Genomic DNA, 22,430 nt, shown 5'->3' on the forward strand with positions numbered 1-22,430 from the left:
TCTCTAAAAACTTAAATATCAGATATTTTATTCTTATATTAATCCAATATTAAAGCTAAAACACAGAGTGTTGCTTCACTGTCATGTAGCTGTTATGACTACATGAGAAATAGTATCTCTTTCCAGGAAGATGAAAATTAAGCTCATCAGAGACTATTAATTATCTTATAACTATTAATTAGTTGAGAAAGTGCATGCAATGCTTTTTTCCTTTTGTATTTTTCCTATAGTAAGGCCTGAGCTGCTGGTGGGTTTATACTGCTATAGTATATATATTCTTCATGGCAGACTAGTGAAGAGATCATCTGCTTTCATTAGTACTTTGCCTATGGGAGTCTGCTATTAAAATAATTTAATGCGAGTTTTGTACACAGTTACATCTCAAAGTAAATTCTTATCATTTTCTCTCTCTCTCTCTCTCTCTCTCTTTTTTTTTAAAGATACTGTTTCCCTTTTGGACGACCTGAAGGAGCTTTAAAAGCCACACTATCATTACTTGAAAGGGTAAGTTTGACAATATACTTTAAATTCTGCCTGAGTAGTAAGCCTGCATTTTTCTTTTGCCTTCAGGCCACTGAAATTTGACTTGTTTCTTCTTTAGTATTCTACTACTGGTTTTAGTTGTTCACTGGGAGGTGTTTGTTTGTTTGTTTAGCTTTATTTTTCTCAATGTTTTCCACAAATGCAAACAACTGTTCTCTGTAGGACAAATTTCTTGGAATTTCACTTTAAGCCACTGCAATGACTCTGTTTCTTTATAATTTAATGACTACCCAGCATTATCTCTAAAGTAGTACAGGTCTACTCTACATCCCCTCTTTCCTGCTGTCTACAACTTCCTTGCTGCTGATGTTGTCAGTACTGGTACAGAAAATTAAAAAGCATCTATATAATCCAAATAATCTTCTATAAATATGCAGTCTGAGTCAATTTAAGAAAAAACAAACAAAAAAACAAACAAAAAACTATATGCAATAAAACTGTCATGGGCAGTTAGCAGTGTAAAGCCCTGGACAGCAAATCCTCTTTTACTGACTGAAAGGGAGAAGGCCTTGTAATGGTAAAAGCATCTCTGCCTTCTCTGGGGAAAGAGAATTTAAAATTCCAACAGGGATTTCAGAGGACTATCAGTAGGAGCCTGAAGAGTGTGTGAATGGGAAAAAGAAAAAAAAAGAAAAAAAAAAGAAAGAAAAAAAAAAAAGAACAAAAAAAAGCTTAGTTCCCACTCCGTATGTCTCTACTAAAGTCAATGAGGTCTGGCCCTGGGAAGTGACAGCTGTTTAGCCTTGCAGAACACACCATAGATGAAGATTCTCTCTTAGAAAGCATTCTCCCCCTCTGCTCAGATCTTCGGAGACACCACCTGGAGTACTGTGATCAGCTCTGAGGCGCCCAATATAAGAAAGACATGGACCTGTTAGAGGTCCTTGAAGAACCTCCTATGAAGACAGGCTGAGATAGGAGGCTCTGGGAGACCTTACTGAGGCCTTCCAGTACATAAAGGGGGCCTACAGGGAAGCTGGACTTACTCCTGAATCTTTGTCAGGGGGTGTAGAGATAGGACAAGGGGTAATGGCTTTAAACTAAAGGAAGATAGATTTAGATTTGATAAAAGAAGGAAATTCTTTACTCAGAGGGTGGTGAGGCGCAGGAACAGGTTGCCCAGAGAAGCTGTGGATGCCCCATCCCTGGAGGTGTTCTAGGCCAGGTTGGACGAGGCTCTGAGGAACCTGGTCTGGTGGGAGGTGTCCCTGCCCATCGCAGGGAGGTTGGAAATAGTTGATCTTTAAGAACCCTTGCAACCCAAACCGTCCTATGATTCCATGATTGTGTGATTTTTCACAAGGATGTGCTAAATTTGAAAGACTTAAGGAAGAAAAGCAATCAGTATGAGCTAGTTCTGATGGCATTGATCATACTTTTACGCTGTTGAAGAATCAATGGTTATGCAATGGTGGAAGCTTTTCCACAGGTGAGAACAAAGCAAATTTTCACATTCACATGTTTTCTGGGTACCATGATCCAAACCATGCAAGGAATGCTTTTGTTATACTGTTCTTGGTGTCACCCAAATGAAAAATGATTGGCATGCTGCAAGATCTTGCAGTATCTTGTATAAAGTGTAAATATAGTGTTCAACAGAAATCTTTAAAGACAAATATCTAGTTTCACCAGCTGAAATAGTTCCTTTTTGATTTCTTCCTTTAATTATTATCACAACTGAAGTAACATTAGGATACTTTTATCCTTTTCCCCTGAGTATTAAGTAATGAGTGTAACCAAGTGGTATAATTGTCTCTGATACAGGTTTTAATGAAAGATATTGCCACTCCCATACCAGCAGAAGAGGTGAAGAAAGTGGTCAGAAAATGTCTGGAGAAGGCTGCCTTGATCAATTACACTCGACTTACAGAATATGCCAAAATAGAAGGTTAGTACAGCAATCAACTGCCAAAGTGGCTGTAAAAGCCAACAATGCCTATTAACTGAATATTCTGTGAGCAGCCTTTTGCCTTTCCTGAACAAACCCCTTCCACAGCAAGGGGAAATGTCTCATTAAAATCTCAGCTGGTGAACTATGGAGCTTTTTCCTATTCATTGGCTTTAATATGCCTCCTGGGACCCTGTTTGAATGGAAGACCAGGACTTCTTAATTTAAGTTGCCCTTTGTTCTTACTTTTGAGTTTTCCACAAATCTAAAAGGTTGTTTATGGATTATTTTTTATTTCTCTAACTATTTCTAGTAATTAAACTACTGACAGGAAATTCTTTCCTTATCAGCAGTAACAGTACCTTGAAACTTGAAAACTCTGGATGTACATGCCTTTCTGATGTATTTATAAGGCAGACAGTTAAGTGCCATTTATTTTTGCCGTTGTGTTTTCAGATGTATGAAAATAATCTGATGATTAAAACTTTAATTGCATCTTGATTTCCTGAATGAATTAATGGGACAAAACACTAGATTTTATTGTAATCAGTAGTTTTTCTGGAATTTACATATGTTCTGGAACATATACATTGAAATTAATTTAAGACCATACTAAAAAATTGGCTAGGAAACACAACATCATTTTAATATTGTACAGAAGCAAACCTTATGTAGAACAAAGACGAAGTCACAATAGTGGCATACTTTGTAAAGACACAGCTGTTACTCTCCATAAAGCACAGAAAGCTATATGTGTACAGATATATTCAGAAGTAGAAAACCATATGTGTGCATCTATATAAGTGTTTCTTTTGATGTACTGTCAGTTAGCATGAAAATAAATGATGACTTCTGCTTTAAAAATCTAGTTTTTATATGGTGAGGAAGGATTTTTCATAACATATATTTCTAGAAATACACCAGAAGAAATAGTTATCATAACAACAAAATGAAGAAGCCCCATATGTCTAGCAATATTATAAAGTCAACTTTTTTTCTTTTTTCCATTTCTGTTCAAATTCTCTGAAAAGCATGATTTAACCAATCTCAGAAGTGATTAACAAAAAAACCCATCTCATCACTATGGCAACCAGTATTATATCATGGGAGTAACAACATGAAACCATCTTAGTAACCAGTTTATCATAATTAATTATGATATCATGTTGTGTTAAAGAAAGAAAGATGAATATTAAATCTATTCTGGAAAACAAGAAAGCAAAAGTACAATTTCCCTTAGTTTTTATCTTCCTGTATTCATAAGAAGGATTTTTTGATGTTCAATATTAGTCTCTTAGCAAACCTATTGAAATAATGGGTATAAAAATTGAAATAGTTTAAAAAAAATACAAAAGTTTGCAAAATATATATAAACTCTCTGACACTAGCTTGGATTGGAAAAGGTTTTTACAATGAAGTAAATACATCTTTATTCAGGATTTTTAACTAAATCCTACAAAATGTTGGCAGTTCACTGTGAACATCAAATTCTGCCCTTTCAAATATACATACTAGTAATACTGCTGTAAGCTGGAATGGCATATAAAACTGAAGTCCATTCCATGGCGTATATTGACTTGCGAATTTCTTTTTGGATTTATTTTCTTTTGGTTTAAATACAACTAGGTTTCTATAAGTAGATTTATACTCAAGATAGATAATTGCATATAGAAGTCTAGTACATCAAGAGAGATAGATAAAGTACTTTTTCTGAGAATAAGTGGTGTACTGTTTGAAAGGGAAGGGCTCCAACGCCATAACATCAGAAAATTAAGCACATTGGTCTTCAGTTGCAAAGAGATATAAATGTAATAGTTTTCGTCCATTCCCTTTACGTTTATGGGAACATTACTGTATCCTGTGCACTGAAATAGTGTTCTCTTGAAGTAATTAATGCCTATATTTGCATTAATTACTTATTTCGCAAATTGAATTTGAGGAGACAAAAAGGAGACAAGACAATGCAAAACCACGGAAGTGGTATTGGCATTTCTGCCACAGTCAGGACTGTCACTGCTGTTCTCAAAATTTTAAGTCTTTAACTCCTTGGTATTTATTCTACTCTGATGACATTGAAGTAGTTATTTCTACAATGATTTTTTTTCATTTTGTTGTTGCTGTTTTTTTGTTTGTTTGTTTTGTTTTATATTTAGCAACAACAGAAAAGGATTCAGGTGATTATTGTTTGTGTGCATGTCTGCATGTGATTTACTGTGTTGGTGTGTTGCATCTGTTGTTTTGTTATTTTTGTTGATTTCAACATTACCAACATATTGACCAGAACATAAGCAAGCCTTAAAATTAATTTTGATACAGTATAGTATAGTCCCTGTGTTATTCATTTGTACCAGTGCTTAATTATGATGTGTATATTTATTAGCAATTCAGATAATTTTATTATCCTGTATATTTTGGAATATTAAAACAATTCTAGTTTTTGTGAAAGAGCTGTAACAAAGTGATGCAGAGAAGTTTAGCTGTTAATCCCAAATGAATATCTTGATAAGAGAACTGATTTTATAAGGTTTGTTTTATATCTCTCTGATATGGCTGTGGTTTGTAATAAGTTTCTTTTTGTAGTTACAGATGAGGTTTGAGAGCATGGTCGTTCTTTGTGTTTCAGATTTCTTGAATCTGGTATGCCACATATTCTACAGTAGTGCAGAGAGTTTATTGAGTGCTTGTATCCAAATAATTAACCAAATGATCAAAAAAGAGCATAGGTGAAGTACTGGCTACACAGTGACCAAGTAATAATGGCTACTCAAACAAAAAAAAAAGTCTGAGTAGTGGCTATATGGAAGCATGACGGATTGTGCATATATATGCACATTGGAATGGAATTGAATGGAGCGGAACGGAACAGAACAGAATAGAATAGATGCACACACTACTTTGTCTTACCTTTCTTAAAGATGTACAAACAGACCCAACAGTAGCCTGATGATAATACTTTGTGGGGTTTCAGCCACAGCTGTGGCAAAGAGTTTTGAGTTGTTCGTTTTCTCAGAATACATTCATTTTCTGTCCCTAGGGACCGATTGGGGTGATTACTTTAAAGGTTGCATCTGGGTAGTTGGAAATGGAGCTCCTCGACATTGAGGGGCCTGAAGGGAGAAAGAAGGTCTATTTTTCACTTTCCCCTTCTCTGTAAGAGGAACAGTTTACTTAGTCAGTAAGCAAGCAGAAAAAGATAGCAAATTATAAAGACTACATTTTTTAAAAGTTATGTTCATAACTTAAAATTCCAAAAAATCAATGATTCCCAAGACTTACACTGATTTTTATTTGAAAGCTTTAAATGCCCTGGAAATAGAAGTGCTGTATTCAGAGTTGTGGGGAAAAAAAAAAAAAAAGAAAAAAAAAGAAAAAAAAAAAAAAGAAAAAAAGTGGTACGGGCATTTATGCCACAGGTGATTAGAGTAAGTTCAGATGAACTCACATGATAGTACCAGTTTTAGGTACCTGACAAGCAGGTGATCTCCTGACTGTCTCTGATGAACAGGGACAGGATCTTGAAGCATGTGATCCAGAGCACTTGGAGGCACCTTGAAGAATTTCTCTGTGAAAGGACATGTCATCAAATACAAGTGAACCCTAAGTTTCTTTACTGTTTAAGATACCTAAAGCTAGATAGCACAAATATTCCAGGTAGTACTCATGTAGTTGAAGAAAATATCTCTTCAAATGAGAAATTTAGAAAGTGTTGACTTTGTGAAATGAGGAAACTGAGTTTAGAGTTTGTCTCCCATGACCTTTGTGCTCCAAAACCTCAGTTGTACACTTCTGTATAACATGTATACAGAAAAGCAGAAATCTTTCTTTCCCACACATTTGCTATTCTTATTTTTTTCTCAGGCCCATTATGTCAGAATCACAAACCATTAGGCACAGATGACATATAAGCACAGGAAAAAAAAAAAAAAGGACTGTACCTATTTTCAGTCATTTTACATTTGATTTAAGGATGCTTTGAGAAGAACTATTGCCATGTTCGTAAGATTCTAGGATAGCAAAGCTGTCCCCTAAGTGACCTGGCAAATGGCAGTATTACAGAATGGATGAGAGGAAAGCCTATGGCATACAGTGAGTAAATGGAAATTTACTGTATGAGTTAGGTGAAGCTAGAGGTTTGGAGGTTGTATTTATAATTTAATTGCTTAGTTTAATTATGTTTCTAACTGAAATACAGGTGAAAATTAATGAGACCACTCTGAAAAATTAATTTTATTGAAAAAAGTAAACAGACTGTGTTGCACGAGAATTTAATGTTGCATTGAATCAATTTATCTGGTGTAAAAAGTGAAGTAGTTAGATGGAATCCAAATAAAATTTGATCTTGGGCATCATTCATATTTTAGCCTGGCCAACAGAGCCAAATCCTGTTCCTGTTGGTGTCACTAGCTGCACTACAAATTTCATCATGAGCTTGATGTACAGCATGTTTAGCCCTAGAACCACGTATTGTATTGTTGTGGAAAATAAGGAAAACTATTTCTTGATAATTATTTTTACCTTTTAACTTGTAACTGGATACCGTATAGAGAATCTTGAATTGCAAGAGTGTCCTTGTTGGGTAATGCAGAGGTGAACATGCAAATTCTTTTCGTTGCGAGAATCCTTTCTCGGCAGTGTGGTTGCCAGGTTCCCAGGTCTATTCCCCAAGTGCTCTCATTTTCACGGTCTCAATTGAACAAGACTCTGAATGCTTTCCCAGAAGACGGTGGTTACTTTCTTAATGGCAGACGCAGTACTATAAGCAGCACTTGTATTAACAGGATTTGTTTGCAGTCAGGATGACATTTTATTTAGCACTCCCATGTTGTTGTACTATTATGAATATAGAACAGCTTTTTTCAATAAAAATTACATTTGCAGTGACAATTATACCAGGTTCAGCATGTCATTCCTTATGACATGTACAGCTGAAATTCTCATGGAGTAGCTAATCTGTTCAGTCAGTATAATTGCCATTATGGAGAGAACAACATCAAACCTACTATTATAATTTTGAACTATGTCTAAGAACTCTCATGTAATGCCCTTGTAGTTTGCAGCAAGGGTTTATAATTTGTCAAGAAGATGATCATGGCATCAGTATGTGAAAATCTCTTTTTAAGTATAAACTGTTTTCATTTCAGCACATGCTGCCATTGAGACCGCTACCTGAAAGTAGTTTTTAGATCATTTTGTGTATGACATGTTTTCTAGTCTTACTCAATATTTAACTTGAGTTATCTCTCCCAATAGATTATGGTGAACATAATTTGGCCTGCTAGATGCTGAGGCCAGAACCAAATACTTCAGATGAATGTTGTATAGCTTCCAATGAATAGCTTAGAGAAATTTGCATGCCTCCCTCACCTGTTTTCTCTTCTCCATAAAACATCACCTTACTTATACAGAAATCATATGTTTATTTGCATTTTATACATACCCATTAACAAATACACAGTAATAAAATACTTTATTCCTTCTCAGAAACAATTTTTTCCTCATTTACATTAATTTGAAATCTGAATGGATGAGGAGGAATGGACTCTGCAAGTGCAGTTGTCATTGCCTAAGAGAAGTGGTAGAACCTAACATGTAAACACATTTTTCAGCACAAGGGCATTACTTTTCTGTAGAGTAAAAAAAGGCCTGGGTTAGGGATTAAAGTGGTAAATGGCTGTGAAGCGAACAGGTCAGTATCTGTCATTGTTGGTAGATACTCACTTCTGAGGTGACAGACAGATTGTAAACATGAATTATTAGGTATTTGTCTTTGAACTCATTCTTTTTAAAAGTCTATGGTAACTGAATATATATATACTGGGATCCTTCTGCCAATCAGTTTTAATAAAAGGAATGAGAATAAATTCAATTAAAATCAGGGCAAATAGTTACTGTGTAGCGTGCAATTGCTCAAAGGCAAATCACAGTTGTCATCCCAATATTTCTTTCTCTCAGACAGACTGCCAAAGGCTGAATAACTGTTAACTCCATATAATAGAGGGTCAGGAGCAACTCAACAGTTGCTTTTTTAAAGGACACTGATCGTTAACATACTCATTACATACAAGTTTCTAAAGGAAAGGGTAGTATGTAAATGCCCTCAAGGCTCAGAAGGATCTATCTGACTTAAAAAGAAGAACACTACAAACATTATTGAAATTGAGAAGACAAGTGGAGAGAGTCATTGTACCTGGAGAGGACTTGATTAAAGCTCTCCATGCATGTTCATTTCACTGAACAAACAAAAATGAATGAGTTGCACAGCTGCATAGCACCTTCTTGGTCTCTGTTTATTGTGCAACTAAAACAGAAATATGAGAATACAATCAAATCCAGATTTCAGTTTTGGAACAGAGGTCTGGAAAGGAACCTGGGGACTGTTAGGTCCTCATCCTGATACCTCCTTCATAAATGTACCCAAATACTGCCTTAACATCTGGGCTGCGCTGTTTTTCATTCTGTATTTCTTCCCCTTTTCTGCCCCCTGCTTCAACCAGGTGAAGACCATTTCAAGTCCTTCACAGAATCACAGAATCACAAGATTTCTAGGTTGGAAGAGACCTGAGATCGAGTCCAACCTCTGACCTAACACTAACAAGTCCTCCACTAAACCATATCGCTAAATTCTACATCTAAACATCTTTTAAAGACCTCCAGGGATGGTGACTCCACCACTTCCCTGGGCAGCCCGTTCCAATGTCTAACGACCCTTTCAGTAAAGAAGTTCTTCCTAACATCCGACCTAAAACTCCCCTGGCACAACTTTAGCCCATTCCCCCTCGTCCTGTCACCAGGCATGTGGGAGAACAGACCAACCCCCACCTCGCTACAGCCTCCTTTAAGGTACCTGTAGAGAGCAATAAGGCCTCCCCTAAGCCTCCTTTTCTCCAGGCTGAACAAGCCCAGCTCCCTCAGCCACTTCTTGTTGGACTTGTTCTCCAGACCCCTCACCAGCTTCGTCGCCCTTCTCTGGACTCGCTCAAGCACCTCCTTGCTCTATAAGTTATGAATCACCCTACAGTCAAATTACTACCTAATTTTTAGCACACTACCCTTCTCCTTTATCTCAGATAGCTCCTTCCTTTATTAGCTTCATCTCCAGTCCATCCATACTCTATGATGCGTTTTAGACAATTGTTTTATACTTACACAACCAACTTTTTAATAGCCTTTCATTATCTTTTAGTCTTTTGTTCTTCAGTTTTATCATTTTAGAAGCCTTTCTTTATTAAAGTTCGAATTGAGCCTTGAACATTGGTGACTGTGCAAAGTCATGTCCATGAATTGCCTTGCACAGTTCTCAATCCGCACCAGTATGGTGGCTGCACACTAATGGCTACCTAAGCTCCACCATGCCACTCCTTCATCCTCATTCTCTTCCCTTGCTCCATGTGGGGTCCCTCCCACGGGAAGTTGTCCTTCCCAAACTGATCCTGCGAGGACTTCCCACAGGCAGCAGCTTTTCAAGAACTGCTCCAATATGGGTCGGTACCATGCAGCATGTCCATCAGGAGCAAACTGTTCCAGTACGCGTCCTGGACAAGTGGCAGTTCCCCCCAGACCCCTGATTCTGTGTGGGCTCCTCTCCACAGGTGCAGCTCTGGCCTATAGTCTGCTTACGCAGGGCCTCTCCACAGGCTACAGCCTCCTCCAGGCTGTAATACACAATAAATGTTTGTTCATTGTCTTTTGTAAAAACAAGGAGTTCTGTTTGAGGATTGGGAGTTGTGAAAACTCCCTGCTGAAGTAAGGAGCTGTATAATGCTTGGCTAGACACTATGATAATTCTTTTGCTTAATGTAACAAAAAAGAGAACCCCCCCCCTTCTTCTCTCCTTCTGCATCTCAGTTGCCTCTTTTGTTTAAAGACACTGCTGCAAAGCTCATGTAACCATCTCCTGATAAGTTGCTAAACTAGTGTATCAACATCTGCCTTCCTGTCTCACGCTGGGCCAACATGACCAAATAAAAAAAGAAGTTGAACCACAACCCGAGGAAGACTACGGCCTTCATCTTCACGACCACCAGAGGGACAGAGACGACCCCCTAGCAACAGTGCGCGCAGTCGCAGAATATACCAGGATGTGCTGCGTAATCCCGGAATTACCAAGATATAAAAAGGGACCCTGGTGGGGGTGAGGTGCACGCCGTTGGTGGAGCCAAGACTCCCCGGCCGCCCAGCGCTGTTTTGCTTGCTGTTGCTTACTCAATAAATTCCTTTCTATTCTTAATGCAATGCTCTCTGAAAATTAATTAAGGGGGCAACTTATAACACAGGCCACATCCACCTGCTCCACCGGTGGCTCCTCCACAGGCTGCAGTGTGGAGATCTGCTCCATGGGCTGCAGGGGGACAGCCTGCTCCACTATCGGCCTCTCCACGGGCCACAGGACGCCTGGAGCACCTTTTCCCGCTCCTTCTTCACTGACCTTGGTGTCTGCAGGGCTGGTTCTCTCATTTTTTCTCACTCCTCTCTCCAATCTACTGTTGTGCAGCAGTTCTTTCCCTTCCTTAAATTTGCCCTCCCAGAGGCCCAACCAACATCACTCATGGCTCAGCTCTGGCCAGCAGCAGGTCCCTTTTGGAGCCGACTGGAGTTGGCTCTGATCTAACACGGGGCAACTGCTGGGTTCTGCTCACAGATGCCACCCCTTCAGCCCCCTTGCTACCAAACCCTTGCCACATAAGCCCAATACAACCATAAATGCTTAATGTAATATGTTTGAGAAATGCTGGTGTTTTCCTGTCTGTATCAGGCTTGTGGCACACAGCTGTTCTGTGAAAAGTTAATACAATCCAGTCTGCATAGGCTAATCATTTCCAACTGCTGAGTTATAGCAAATGTTTACTGCTGTTCATTTGTCAAGTGCATTGCCCTTCCTCTTAAAGTATTATATTTTGTTTTTCCTTCACATTCTTTGGTGTTACTGTTATTTTGACCTTGCTTTCTATTTCCAGTGTTTTACAACATTGTTACCTGCACATTCTTAAAATTTATTCTGAAGTCATTGGTGCAAATATTAAAGAAGCTCACTCCTACAGTGGATCCTCAAGGAACTCCTCAAGAAACCTTTCTTTGCTCTTTCTCAACACTATCCATAGCCTTTCTCTTGAGGGAGCTTCTTTATCCAACACATTTTCTTTTTTAATCCTCATTTTTGTCGGCTTAACTGGTAGTCTTCCCATGAAGCCCTGTATCAAATGTTTTAGTAAAGTCAGAATAGATGAGATCTACTGAATTCCTTTCCCATGAAAATATCCTATCAAGAACAGCCACTGCACAAGTCTAGTGCAAACTACATTTGCAAATATGTTTTATTGTTTTCATTGTATGTCCTCAATTAGTCATTTCTTCAAATTTCCTTTTAATCGCCATCATCACTTTTCCTCACTCTTTACCTGTAAGCATTAGGTTTGCTCTTGTCATCTTTCAGTAACAATTCAGAAATTTAGACTCTTAAAATTATTAGATTGATGAAAAACTAAGTCTGCACTTTCAAGTGCCAGTTGTCTGGCACAAGGATGTCAATTATTCAGCTCCTTTAATTCATGGAGCTCTTCAGTTTGCCATGTTTGTTACCTCTGAGTTTTCTTCCACGGGAACAGAAAGTGCTAAGAACATTAGCTCTTGTCCCCTTTGAAGAGAAATTATAAGCAAGGAAAGGAAGAAAATACCAAAATACCAAGTGCTAGTATCTCATCAGTGTTTCCAAAACCAGAACACAAAGCATCATAAATTAGGTGACTTTGATCAGTAATTAAAAAATGAGATTTCTTGTTATCTCTGAATTTTTGTTACTGCTTTTACCTCTTCAGATTTCATGTTTCTTTTTTCTTTCTTTCTTTCTTTTTTTCTTTCTTTTTTTCCCCCAGCTTCACATGAAGCAATAGTTTCTCATTCTTGTAAAGAAATGTGATTGTTCCGTGAAGGTAATTCCATTGAATATGATAATAAATTTGAAAAAGCTGAAAACATTGTAGTGTCACTCACTTTATAAAACAATAGGTTATAAACTAGGAGATGTAAACTCTAACTTCCTACAAATCTCATAATTTTTGTGTACAAACAGTTTAAAACTATTTTGTCTCCAGAATTTAAAATCCTGTTTAATTCTTAGAAAGCAATTATGGAAAGACTATTTTCAACTTCACAATTAAATCTAAATTCCATTATTTATATAAGGTTAGAATTCTTTTTTAATCAGAAAAATATAGGATGTCCTCCCAGATGTTCATTCCTTACTTTTTTAATGCAGAATTAATTCTGTGAGAATTTGCAAGAAAATCCACCAAGGTCAAATCTAAATTATCTGCCAATGGATTATCCTAGTTGCAGATTAACTCTGGAGAGTCAGTTCAGGTCTAGTAGCATAAATTAGCTCCAGTTTATTGTCATTTGTACTCCCTTTGTTACAAGTCTGGAAGCAGCACTGCTGGTTTTGCATGTCAAAAAGTCTGAATTAGCTAGCCCTACTGGAGCAGAATTAACTTCATACATCTCAAATTATGATGCATTTTATTATCAAATTATATTATGGCCTTTTACTTCAGGGTTTCCCTGTCATCTCTGCATTTCCCTGTCACTCTGCATTGGTATGAATTCACTTTCAGGCTCTGATTTAGAGTGAATCAGCCATGCACTATAGCAAGAGAGCTGGTATAAAATAAAGGAGAGTTCATTTAGATTCCATGCACTACAATTGGATCTGGAAAGAAGTACATATAGTTTAGGTCCCTTTGCAGAATATCTGGACAGGCAGTGTTTCTTCAGAAACTCTAAGATTTCCTCAGGCATACACTGCTGTGTGCACAGCACATCCTTGAAGGAGTTTGATTGGGGTTGTTTAGTCTGGAGAAGAGGAGGCTCAGGGGAGACGTTATTGCTCTCTACAACTACCTGAAAGGAAGCTGTGGGGAGCTGGGGGTTGTCCTCTTCTCACAGGTAACTAATGATAGGAGTAGATGGAATGGCCTCAAGTTGCACCAGGGGAGGTTCAGGTTGGAAATGAGGAGACATTTCTTCTCAGAAAGAGTAGTCAGGTATTGGAACGGGTTGCCTGGGGAGGTGGTGGAGTCACTATTCCTGGAATTCAAGGAAAGGTTGGACCTGGTGCTTAGGGACATGGTTTAGTGTGTGACACTGGTGGTAGAGGGATGATTGGGCCAGATGATCTTGAAGGTCTTTTCCAACCTTAGTGATTCTGTGATTATGATTCTATGATTATAATTGCCCACAGTCATCGCATTATTTTCCCTCTTGTCGGTGTAATTCTGGTGCATGCATACAAATGCATTATTTGATGCTTAAACCTGTATGTCAGTGGACAACTTGTGCTTTCTCCAGGTTTGATTGATACTTAACATTAATGTTAAGTAGCACAAGAGCTGAGTTCTGCCAGTGACCAGTGTAACAGTGCCACTGAAAATCAAAACAAATGCCAATTATCATACATAAAAGATCAAAATGCAAATTGATGGTCTATTACAGTTTGGCATAAAATGAAATGAATGAAATCCTAAACTGCAGCACAGAAGTCTCCAGAACCATCTAGCTTTCTGGATGTGGTGATACCAATAGGCTCATTGAGATTGTGAACTCAGGGTCTCTCTCAGCTTCCTTGGCCATGGCAGGAAGTGATGATCCAAAGGAGGAGCTGTTCTTAAACATCACATGATTACTTGTCTTTTTTCTAGTATCCTTACCATTAGTCAATAGAAGATTCTGTGGTGTGGGGACAACCTGGCTGTCATGAGTGTCTTGGTTTGAATAGGCTTGTTGGAAGAAAAGGAGGAAGGATGAAATATTAGACTGGGAAAATGAGTAAGGTATATACATGTATGCTGTTCCACAGCAGTTAGACCACCTGACCAGAAATAGGAACCTTCTTGTTGCACGGTATTCATAAGTGAGGAGAATAATCCTCTTTAATTAGGATATTGCTCAGTCATCATCTGGATAATAGTACTGCCCAAGCACCTTCTCCTTGTCACTGTTCCTGCTTGTAGCAGATCCCATCCTGCTGATCAGTATCATAGTGGTTCTGCTGGGAAGACAGATTTCCTCACTCCATTCCCCACCAAGAAAGACAGAGCTCAGCTGTTCAGCCTGGTTAATTGTCATGGTTCTTGTCTCAAAGGCTAAGCAAGAACGCTTGGAAATACAAAACAAGGTTGTGATGGAATTTTATAAAGCATAGAATTTGCTATTATATATCAGTCATTTACAAAAGCAATAGCACAATACAACATTGGTAAAGTAAGCATTAAAAGAATTAAGAAGAGGTTAATTGAGAGACCTAAGAAATTGCACATCAAACAGTAATTGCCACTATATCAACAGAGTTCTAGAAGAGACTTTTTTGTGTGTGTGCTAGACCCAGTGCTATTTCACATTTTCATATTCAGTGGGCGTAGATGTAAAATCTTAGCTTAAAGATGTACAGATAATGCAAAGCCCTGTGGGAAGTAATGATAGCAAAACATTGGTGTGATTGGGAGTGCTTGGAAACCTTAAGTCTTTCAAGCCAAATATGTTCTAATATAAGTAATGCAAACATACATACTGTAAAATAATAACCCTAGCATAAAAAGGAATGCAGGATGTACAGAATATGGGATTGTACCTGGTAGACATTCATTCTGAAGTGCATTTGGGGTAAAAGCAGACAAGCAGCTTGTCAAGCTCACAGTACCCAGATGTGGCAGAACAAGGCAGCATGAGTAAAGTTGTGAGGGCATCTGGTAGTCATCCTGTAGTCAATATTTTTAAGATCTATTAAAAAATTGATATAGAAAAGAGATACAAATATTTTTAATGATGGGAAAAGCATACAGTTGAAGGACTCTGTTGGTTCAGATCCTTAAAGATAAGTGGCATATATCAGAGTGCAGAACACCTTCACAGAGGAAAAACAAACAGGAAGGGAAATGTCTCTTCACTTGGCAGAGAAAGGCGTAGTAAGACCAAAGAGCCAAAGCCAAGCAAATGCCAATGAGAAATTTAACACACACATTTAACAGTGATGGCGCTTACATGCTGAGGGGTACAGGAGTGAACAAGCAAAGTGAGTTGTCTTCAAAGATGAAATCTTTTCTGGAAAGCAAGTATAAATTAGGCTTCAGACAAACTGGGCTCAGTGAAGAAGGTACTGGGAGAAGTTCTTTGACCTGTGTAACATGGGAGGTCAGACTGGATGATGTGACAGTCCCTTCTGGCCTTAAACTCCATCTGTCCATGAAGCAGTCACCTTTTCATTTCAATAGCTTTTTACTCAGTTAACTTATCTCATTTAACATTTTTTCCTTGGTACCTATGTGACTCACTGATAATGTCTACTTGAGAAAGCATCCATTATTCGCAAAGCCTGTTTTGCTTTTTCATTTTGGCAGAATGTGAAGCAGAAAACAGATGATTGATGGCTTTTTCTGTTTATTTTCTAAAAGATGTCAAGCAGCGTATTTACTGACTCGACTCCTGCAGCAACTTGTTAGCTTGAGCAGTGTAAACACATCTTAACAACCCTTAGTAATTGTGGGGAGAAAGACATGATAAATATAATGAAAACTGACAACACTGATTTCTATCTTTTTTTTTTTTTTTTACACTTATAAAGACAAACACAGTATTGTGATGTTTTGGGTGTTCTAAAACTTCCAGATAATGGTTTATTGGTACTCCCATTTCAAATATACTACCCGTTTGGTTAAAAAAAAATAAAAAAAAATAAAAATTAAAGTTACTATTTAGTTCATTTTTCTCAAATTAGTTCACGGCCACTTGTTTATACACTCATATAAATTCTGTCTGTAAACCCATGCTTACAAGATTTTGGAAAGATAAATGTCATTAGATAGTGAAAAAGACTAACTGATGTAGTAATTTACGTACAGAAAAAGTGGCTTTATATGAAGACTAAGTGAAATGTGGGAAAGCACATACCATCCAAACAAAATTGCCGTATAGATTATTTCTTTAACAAAGCAGACAACCACAAAATTAGACAGATTTGTCCAATGATGCAGAATGAGTTCAGTTAGTTACTGCATTTTCTTAACAGCAAATTTGATGATAGAAAAATAATGATTTTAAAAATATAATTGAAAATTGTATGAATTATCAAGAGTAATTTGCATGTTTTTAATTAGTAGAAAGTAGTTTCCAAGTACATGGAGAATTTCATGCAAATGTGAGACTAGAATTCACTAAGACTAATTTCTCCCATAATTTTAGGTATTCCTACTATGAAACATCATTTCAAAATTTACCATATTCACATCAAAAGAAAATTCTGGTTTCTTAACCTCTTCTTTCTCCTCAACATACTGATCCTATTGAAAAACTACTGAACATTAGTCCTATAACGACTGGAATCCTTGCAATTTCTTTGATTTGTTTTGATGCTAGCATCATCCCTGATAGTAAATAGGTCTTCTCTTTACATAGTGTTTATCAATCTGATGGATATATAGGAGCACTTTTGATCCACTCTCATCTTTCATTTTATTAGACTTCTTATGCCTTTAAAATAAACATACTAACCAACCAAGAAACAAAAAAAACTCCTTTGCTTATCCTTTCGATGCCATTTCTGATTGAAATTCATCATTTCAACACAGACTATCTCTGTATTTCCCAAGTGCTAGCTCAATTGAATTAATATTTCCTAGAGCCCGTATTTCTCTTCCTCATGATATCATCATAAGTGTGGTTCAGGATAATCTTACGTTAGCTACTAAGTCTTTGGTCTTTCTCCAGCTCTCCCTGATGATGTATGTTTAATAACCTTTTTAGGCTGTCTTGAACGTATTCCAGGTATGGAATAAGCAAACTTATTCCAATGCAAAAAAATAAAAATAAAATAAAATAAAATCTATCTATATATATTTAATAGTTTAGAACTTGTTTAATGTCATTAGAAATGAATACAACTGTGAATGCAGTTATTTTGCTTGTTTAGTTAATGCTAAAAGCTATAAAGAACAGGCTGAATTTGTAATAAAGTGAGTTGTTTATGCTGAAATCAGACGTGCTAGTCTTGCTCTGTATTACTATCACTGGTTTCTTCCTAACAATTATTAGCATCAATGATACTGATACCAATGTATTAGTTGTATGAATGGTATTTGTTATGTATACATGGAGAGGAAGATGCTTACCACTAGAAGAAACAGCAGTTTCTGTCCAGGATAAACACAGAAACCAGTTTAAGACTGAGTCTAAACCGTAGCCTTTATGCTATAACCTGACAGGGGATGGACCAGTCCTTTCTAAACTCACTTAGTCTATACGTTAATATAGTCGTGGTTATACTCACATAAAGAGTTCTAGAGTATCAAATTTGTAAATTCAGTAAAATATTAATAACCATGATCTTGACACAGTGGATATAGTTTTGTGTCCTGGTGTGTGTTTTGTGCTTAGTCAATGTTCATACAAAAACCCTTTCTTCAGTTAGACTGTGGTTTTGGAAATCATATTATATGAATGAGTCTGCTTATGTGGTCTATTTTAATGAGCTTTGAGGTTTGTTTGTAGTTGCTTCAGTACCTAATTTGCTTGCTTTGTTATTGGCATTAGGATAATGTGTTTTTATAGTCACCTTTAAGTATGTGTTTGCTGGAGGTTCGAATGCACTGTTTCTTCAAAAATTGCATTAAAGCTCTGTTTCATAAAGGTACTGTGCATCAGAGTGTTAGCCTTGAAGAATTGGATAAGGTCACCTGCCTTTAAGATGTCTGAAAAGTTGTTTTGACTTGCCAGAAATGTTAAGTGTTTAAACATATCTAGTGCATGCAGTTTGATATTCTTACTGACAGCTAGGAGATCATGTAAGTTTTTTAATTAATCTGATAATGTTCTATGTCATGATGAATGCATGAATTGGGAAAAAATGTCAGCTGAAATTTCTGCATATGATGGCATGTATTCATATGAATCACTATTCATGTGATCTGTGACTATGCACAGAAAACAAGGAAATAGAATTCCTGAGACTTTCCCTCACCTTGTGTTATCAATTTCATAAGTCAACTGCAAACCTATTCAATGTGACCCACCTGATAATTAAAAATACTTTAGATAAGACTATACTGTATGTCAAAATTCCATCCCATGGTTTGTCATCTGGGAGAAGAGCTTTGTTGAATAAGCAGCCTCAGATACCTAATACCGATGTTCTTCCAAGCTATAAAAATATGTAGCTGGAAAAATTACTTTCAGTAATTAATCTATGCTTGTAGAAATCTCCGTAATTCTCTTCCCTTGTCTCTCATGACTATTCCTGCGATATTCCTGTAGCCCTATGACTTTTTTTTTTAATTAAAACTAAGGTGATTTTAATTGCTCTTAAAGACTTTTAGTTAAATCTGTTTTACCTTTGTTGTTTGTTTTCTTTTTGAAATCTGTTCTTTATAATGAATGATCCTCATGTCATTTGTAACTTTTGCATTTGTCCTTGTTTTCTTTTATTTGGAGTTTTCTGTTGGTTTGCATCAATTCTGTCATAGCGTGTGTTTTATAGTGCTACCTTTTACTGAATACTGAATAGAGTGATTAGATTCAATCTTATTAGTGAACAGCAGGTAGAAATGAGTTATTTGAATAATTATTGTTTTGCACTTTTCTTATTTTTAAATATACCTAAAATGTTGTGTCTTATTTAGATAAAACATGTTTGGAATTTTTCACTGCTGCAAAATGCATGAATCTTGCTGATGACAGTAATGAGTCATCTAGTGAGAATGGCATTGTGTTGAGCATACAATAACAAAAAGGGTCTCGAGTGTCTGCTGTCTTTGTATCTCCGACCTTGAAGAGAATTAGAACTTGCTTGTTGCAGAAGTTGAGCATCTAATACATTGATGCACCTGTTAGTTCTCACATATTAAATCAGATAATGTTTATAATGATCAGTAATTCTTTGTGAAGTAAGTATTTTCTCTTTCTTGATCTGGGCATTCAGCTGCATTTACTTACATTAAATGCATTAAATACTTAATATTACTTAAATTACTTACATTAAATAATTTTCTTCAACATGTGAAATTACTTATACTACAAAAAAAATGTAACTTTGCACTACCCCCATTCCTTTCTGACATCATTTTCTCTTACTACGGACAAACATATTTATTGTATCTTATTTCTAACTGAAGCAATTTTGGTTGGCTTTTTATATTCACATAGAGGCCATGAACCAAGCAACACCTGCTAGAAAACTGGAAGAGGTTCTTCACCTTGCAGAACTCTGTATTGAAGTATTGCAACAAAATGAAGAACATCATTCAGAGGTGAGGCTGTAACTGTAGAGAATGGTTTGTTCCTTCATTTTTTCTCTCCTGATGCGAAGCATTTCTGTCAAGAAACATTTTAGCTTTACTTTCTGACATATGTTTAAGGCAGTTCACATTTACAGAGGAATAAGGGACTTGAAGCTTATGAAAAGTGAAGTGACATAAAACTCTACTTGAATCACTTGAATGTATTGTAGGTACAGAAACAAAAATTAAAGAGCATAAAATAGAGAAAACATCTTTGTGCCAGAGGTGGTGAAATGGTATGGAAAACATTCATAGCCCTATACAGTTGTTCCTTCCAACTTTTCACCTCTTGTTCAAAATAGACAGAAAACGTTACTCAATGCTAGTTTACATCATGCTGTTTAGATCTCGATTTTAAGATTAAAATAATGACAGGTATAATAATCACATTCAGATTGCTCTTCTGGAAAAGTAATTGTTTTAAACTTGCATTTTTAAAAATAGCATTATAAGGTAGGAAATATAAAACAGAACAGTTTTATGTTTCTTACTCTCAAATCTTTTGCTTTGTGATACAGAAACCATAATATTTAGAATATTTAGAATTGCAACACCTTTTATATCAAGGTACTACAAAAATAAACTTGACCAGGTAAACATAATTGTACATATTATTAACATTTAATTAATTTATATATTTTTCTAAGGTTCAGGAAATTGTTTTTAAAATGTTCTAAAAAATCAATAAATATTTTTGAGGAAAATATACAAAGAGATAAACATGATTTAGTATATGTAGTTCTAAATATGATCATTCAAAACATCTGGTTTAATATCACACTATGGAATCTAGTTTTTAGCCTACATCTGTCATGTGTGAACTTGTTACAGATATTTTATCCTATACTGAAGAAACAGCTGTTTCAATGATTTGAAATGAATTCCCTGGAGGTCCTGTTCTACACTACTGTTGCCACTGTGTTACTCTGTAATGATTACTTAATAATATATATATATTGTTGTCTTTGTCTTTTGAGGAACTGCATTAATATAAGAATATTAGACTTCTGTGGAAAAGAACACAAAAGAAACAGATCAAATGATATGAGTATGATTGAACATCTCTGTTTAAAGATTACTGTCCATACTATTGCAGTCAGAGATGTGGTATTTCTCAGAAGGATAAATATATTGCATGTGCCTTCAGAAAAATCAGTTCAGCAAAAGTTTTCAGTCTAAGACAGCCTGGAAAGAATGATAGTTTTAAGATTATTTTCCCCTTCCTTGTTTTATGTAACATATGTTCAATTTTACTGACATTTATAGAACATGAAGAATTTCAGTATTAAAGTATATATGAGAAAAAGATCACAAAAATTATACGCTCCCTACGTACAACTGAAAACTAAATATGGTGACTTCACATTGTAATGTTAAGTAAATGTTCAGTGTTTGATGGTGCAATTGATGAAAAGAATCGGTAATCTCTAAAACAGTTTGTCACACTTTTTAATACTAGATTTTTTTTTTTGTTCACAACACTTCCAAATTTCTGGGATTCCCAAAGGGAAGAGAGGTATGTGACTTACAATGAACTAAGCATTATTATTCACTATTTAGAGCATGGAACAGTGCATTGAATGTGTAGCATAAATTGTGCTGATTATGTCAGCTGTTGTATTGCCACATTTCTGTGTCTTTCTATAATCTCAAAACTTTAATCTTCCTTTAATCAGGTCAGTGCTATTATTCTCTAAGAATATGTGTCACCAATTGCTAATTGCCTTTAGCCTATTTTCATATTACCTGTTATGACTAAACAACCATTTTAGCTGTGGTATTTGTTATTTTGTTCTTGCTGCCTAAGCAGTGATGGGTAGTTTTGGAGAGGATCAGAAGATTTTCCACCTGGATTCATTCAAAGTGTCATTTGCAAAGCGGAAGAAGATAGAAAGAGAATGTGCTGTTTTGCTCTGATTTGGGGTTGGGTTGTTTCTTTTGATTTTTTGTTGGCAATATTTTTAAAAAGCATTTTGAAAAGAGACTCCTGGCAATGAGTATATATACATTTCATTTCTTCTTTATTTCTTTGCATTTAGTTATTTTTTTAGGTTAAGAATGTTTCTGTAAGGAGCTTCCGTTGAAGCAGGATTTACTAACGAGAAACAATCCAGTTGAGGAAAAGGCTACACTTTAAACTCTTGCCAAAATTTTTGAAGCCTCATCTGTCCTTTTCACTGTGATGTCAATCAGCATCCTTAAGTTTTGACAATACAACACATCAAGTGTCTTTCAGCGATGCTTTCAGGACACCAAACATTTCTTTAAAACATTTGCCAATTAATCTTTTCTCCATTTAAGCTGCAATCATCCACCCAAAAATGTATTATAGGCGACCATCAGAAAGTCCAGAAGGCAAGAACATATTTGTAGACAATTTTTCAAATGTTATCTCTTACTCGATGCCTTTTGGGCCTGAGTAGATAAAGTATGCATACCTAGAACCTGCATTTCAGAAATGCAAGTGAGTATTTCTATGACTTTTTTGAAGTTGTGGGAATTCAGCACTTGCATAGATCAAGTTATATACGTCCCATATTGGTAACTCAAAAATATTCAAAACAAGTTATTTGAAGACAGGGGAATAAGTCTGAAAGCAAAAGCTTTATCTAGTATGCGTAGGTATTTCTCACCTTCAGATGTTTTCATTAATTCTGAACAAAACAGTCTCAGCAGTGTGTGAT

General features: G+C 36.2%; 1 protein-coding gene across 11 annotated transcripts in view; it reads left to right on the plus strand.

Annotated features, from left to right (window-relative positions):
• The window catches only part of CADPS2 (calcium dependent secretion activator 2), a 312,136-nt gene that overhangs the window by 227,109 nt on the left and 62,597 nt on the right, over positions 1–22,430 (plus strand). For 7 of the 11 annotated variants that reach the window (XR_011806831.1, XM_072033275.1, XM_072033270.1 and 4 more), the window contains 4 exons: positions 441–504; positions 2,308–2,431; positions 4,585–4,605; positions 19,613–19,716. Coding sequence is in view for 10 of the 11 variants with exons in the window: in XM_072033275.1 (XP_071889376.1) it covers positions 441–504; positions 2,308–2,431; positions 4,585–4,605; positions 19,613–19,716 (313 nt within the window). In the remaining variant the exon portion in view is untranslated. The remainder of the gene's footprint in view (positions 1–440; positions 505–2,307; positions 2,432–4,584; positions 4,606–19,612; positions 19,717–22,430) is intronic. The other 4 variants (XM_072033278.1, XM_072033294.1, XM_038184310.2 and 1 more) reach the window with 1 other exon arrangement.

Source organism: Anas platyrhynchos, chromosome 1, assembly GCF_047663525.1.
Source record: "Anas platyrhynchos isolate ZD024472 breed Pekin duck chromosome 1, IASCAAS_PekinDuck_T2T, whole genome shotgun sequence".
NCBI classification, from domain to species: domain Eukaryota; kingdom Metazoa; phylum Chordata; class Aves; order Anseriformes; family Anatidae; genus Anas; species Anas platyrhynchos.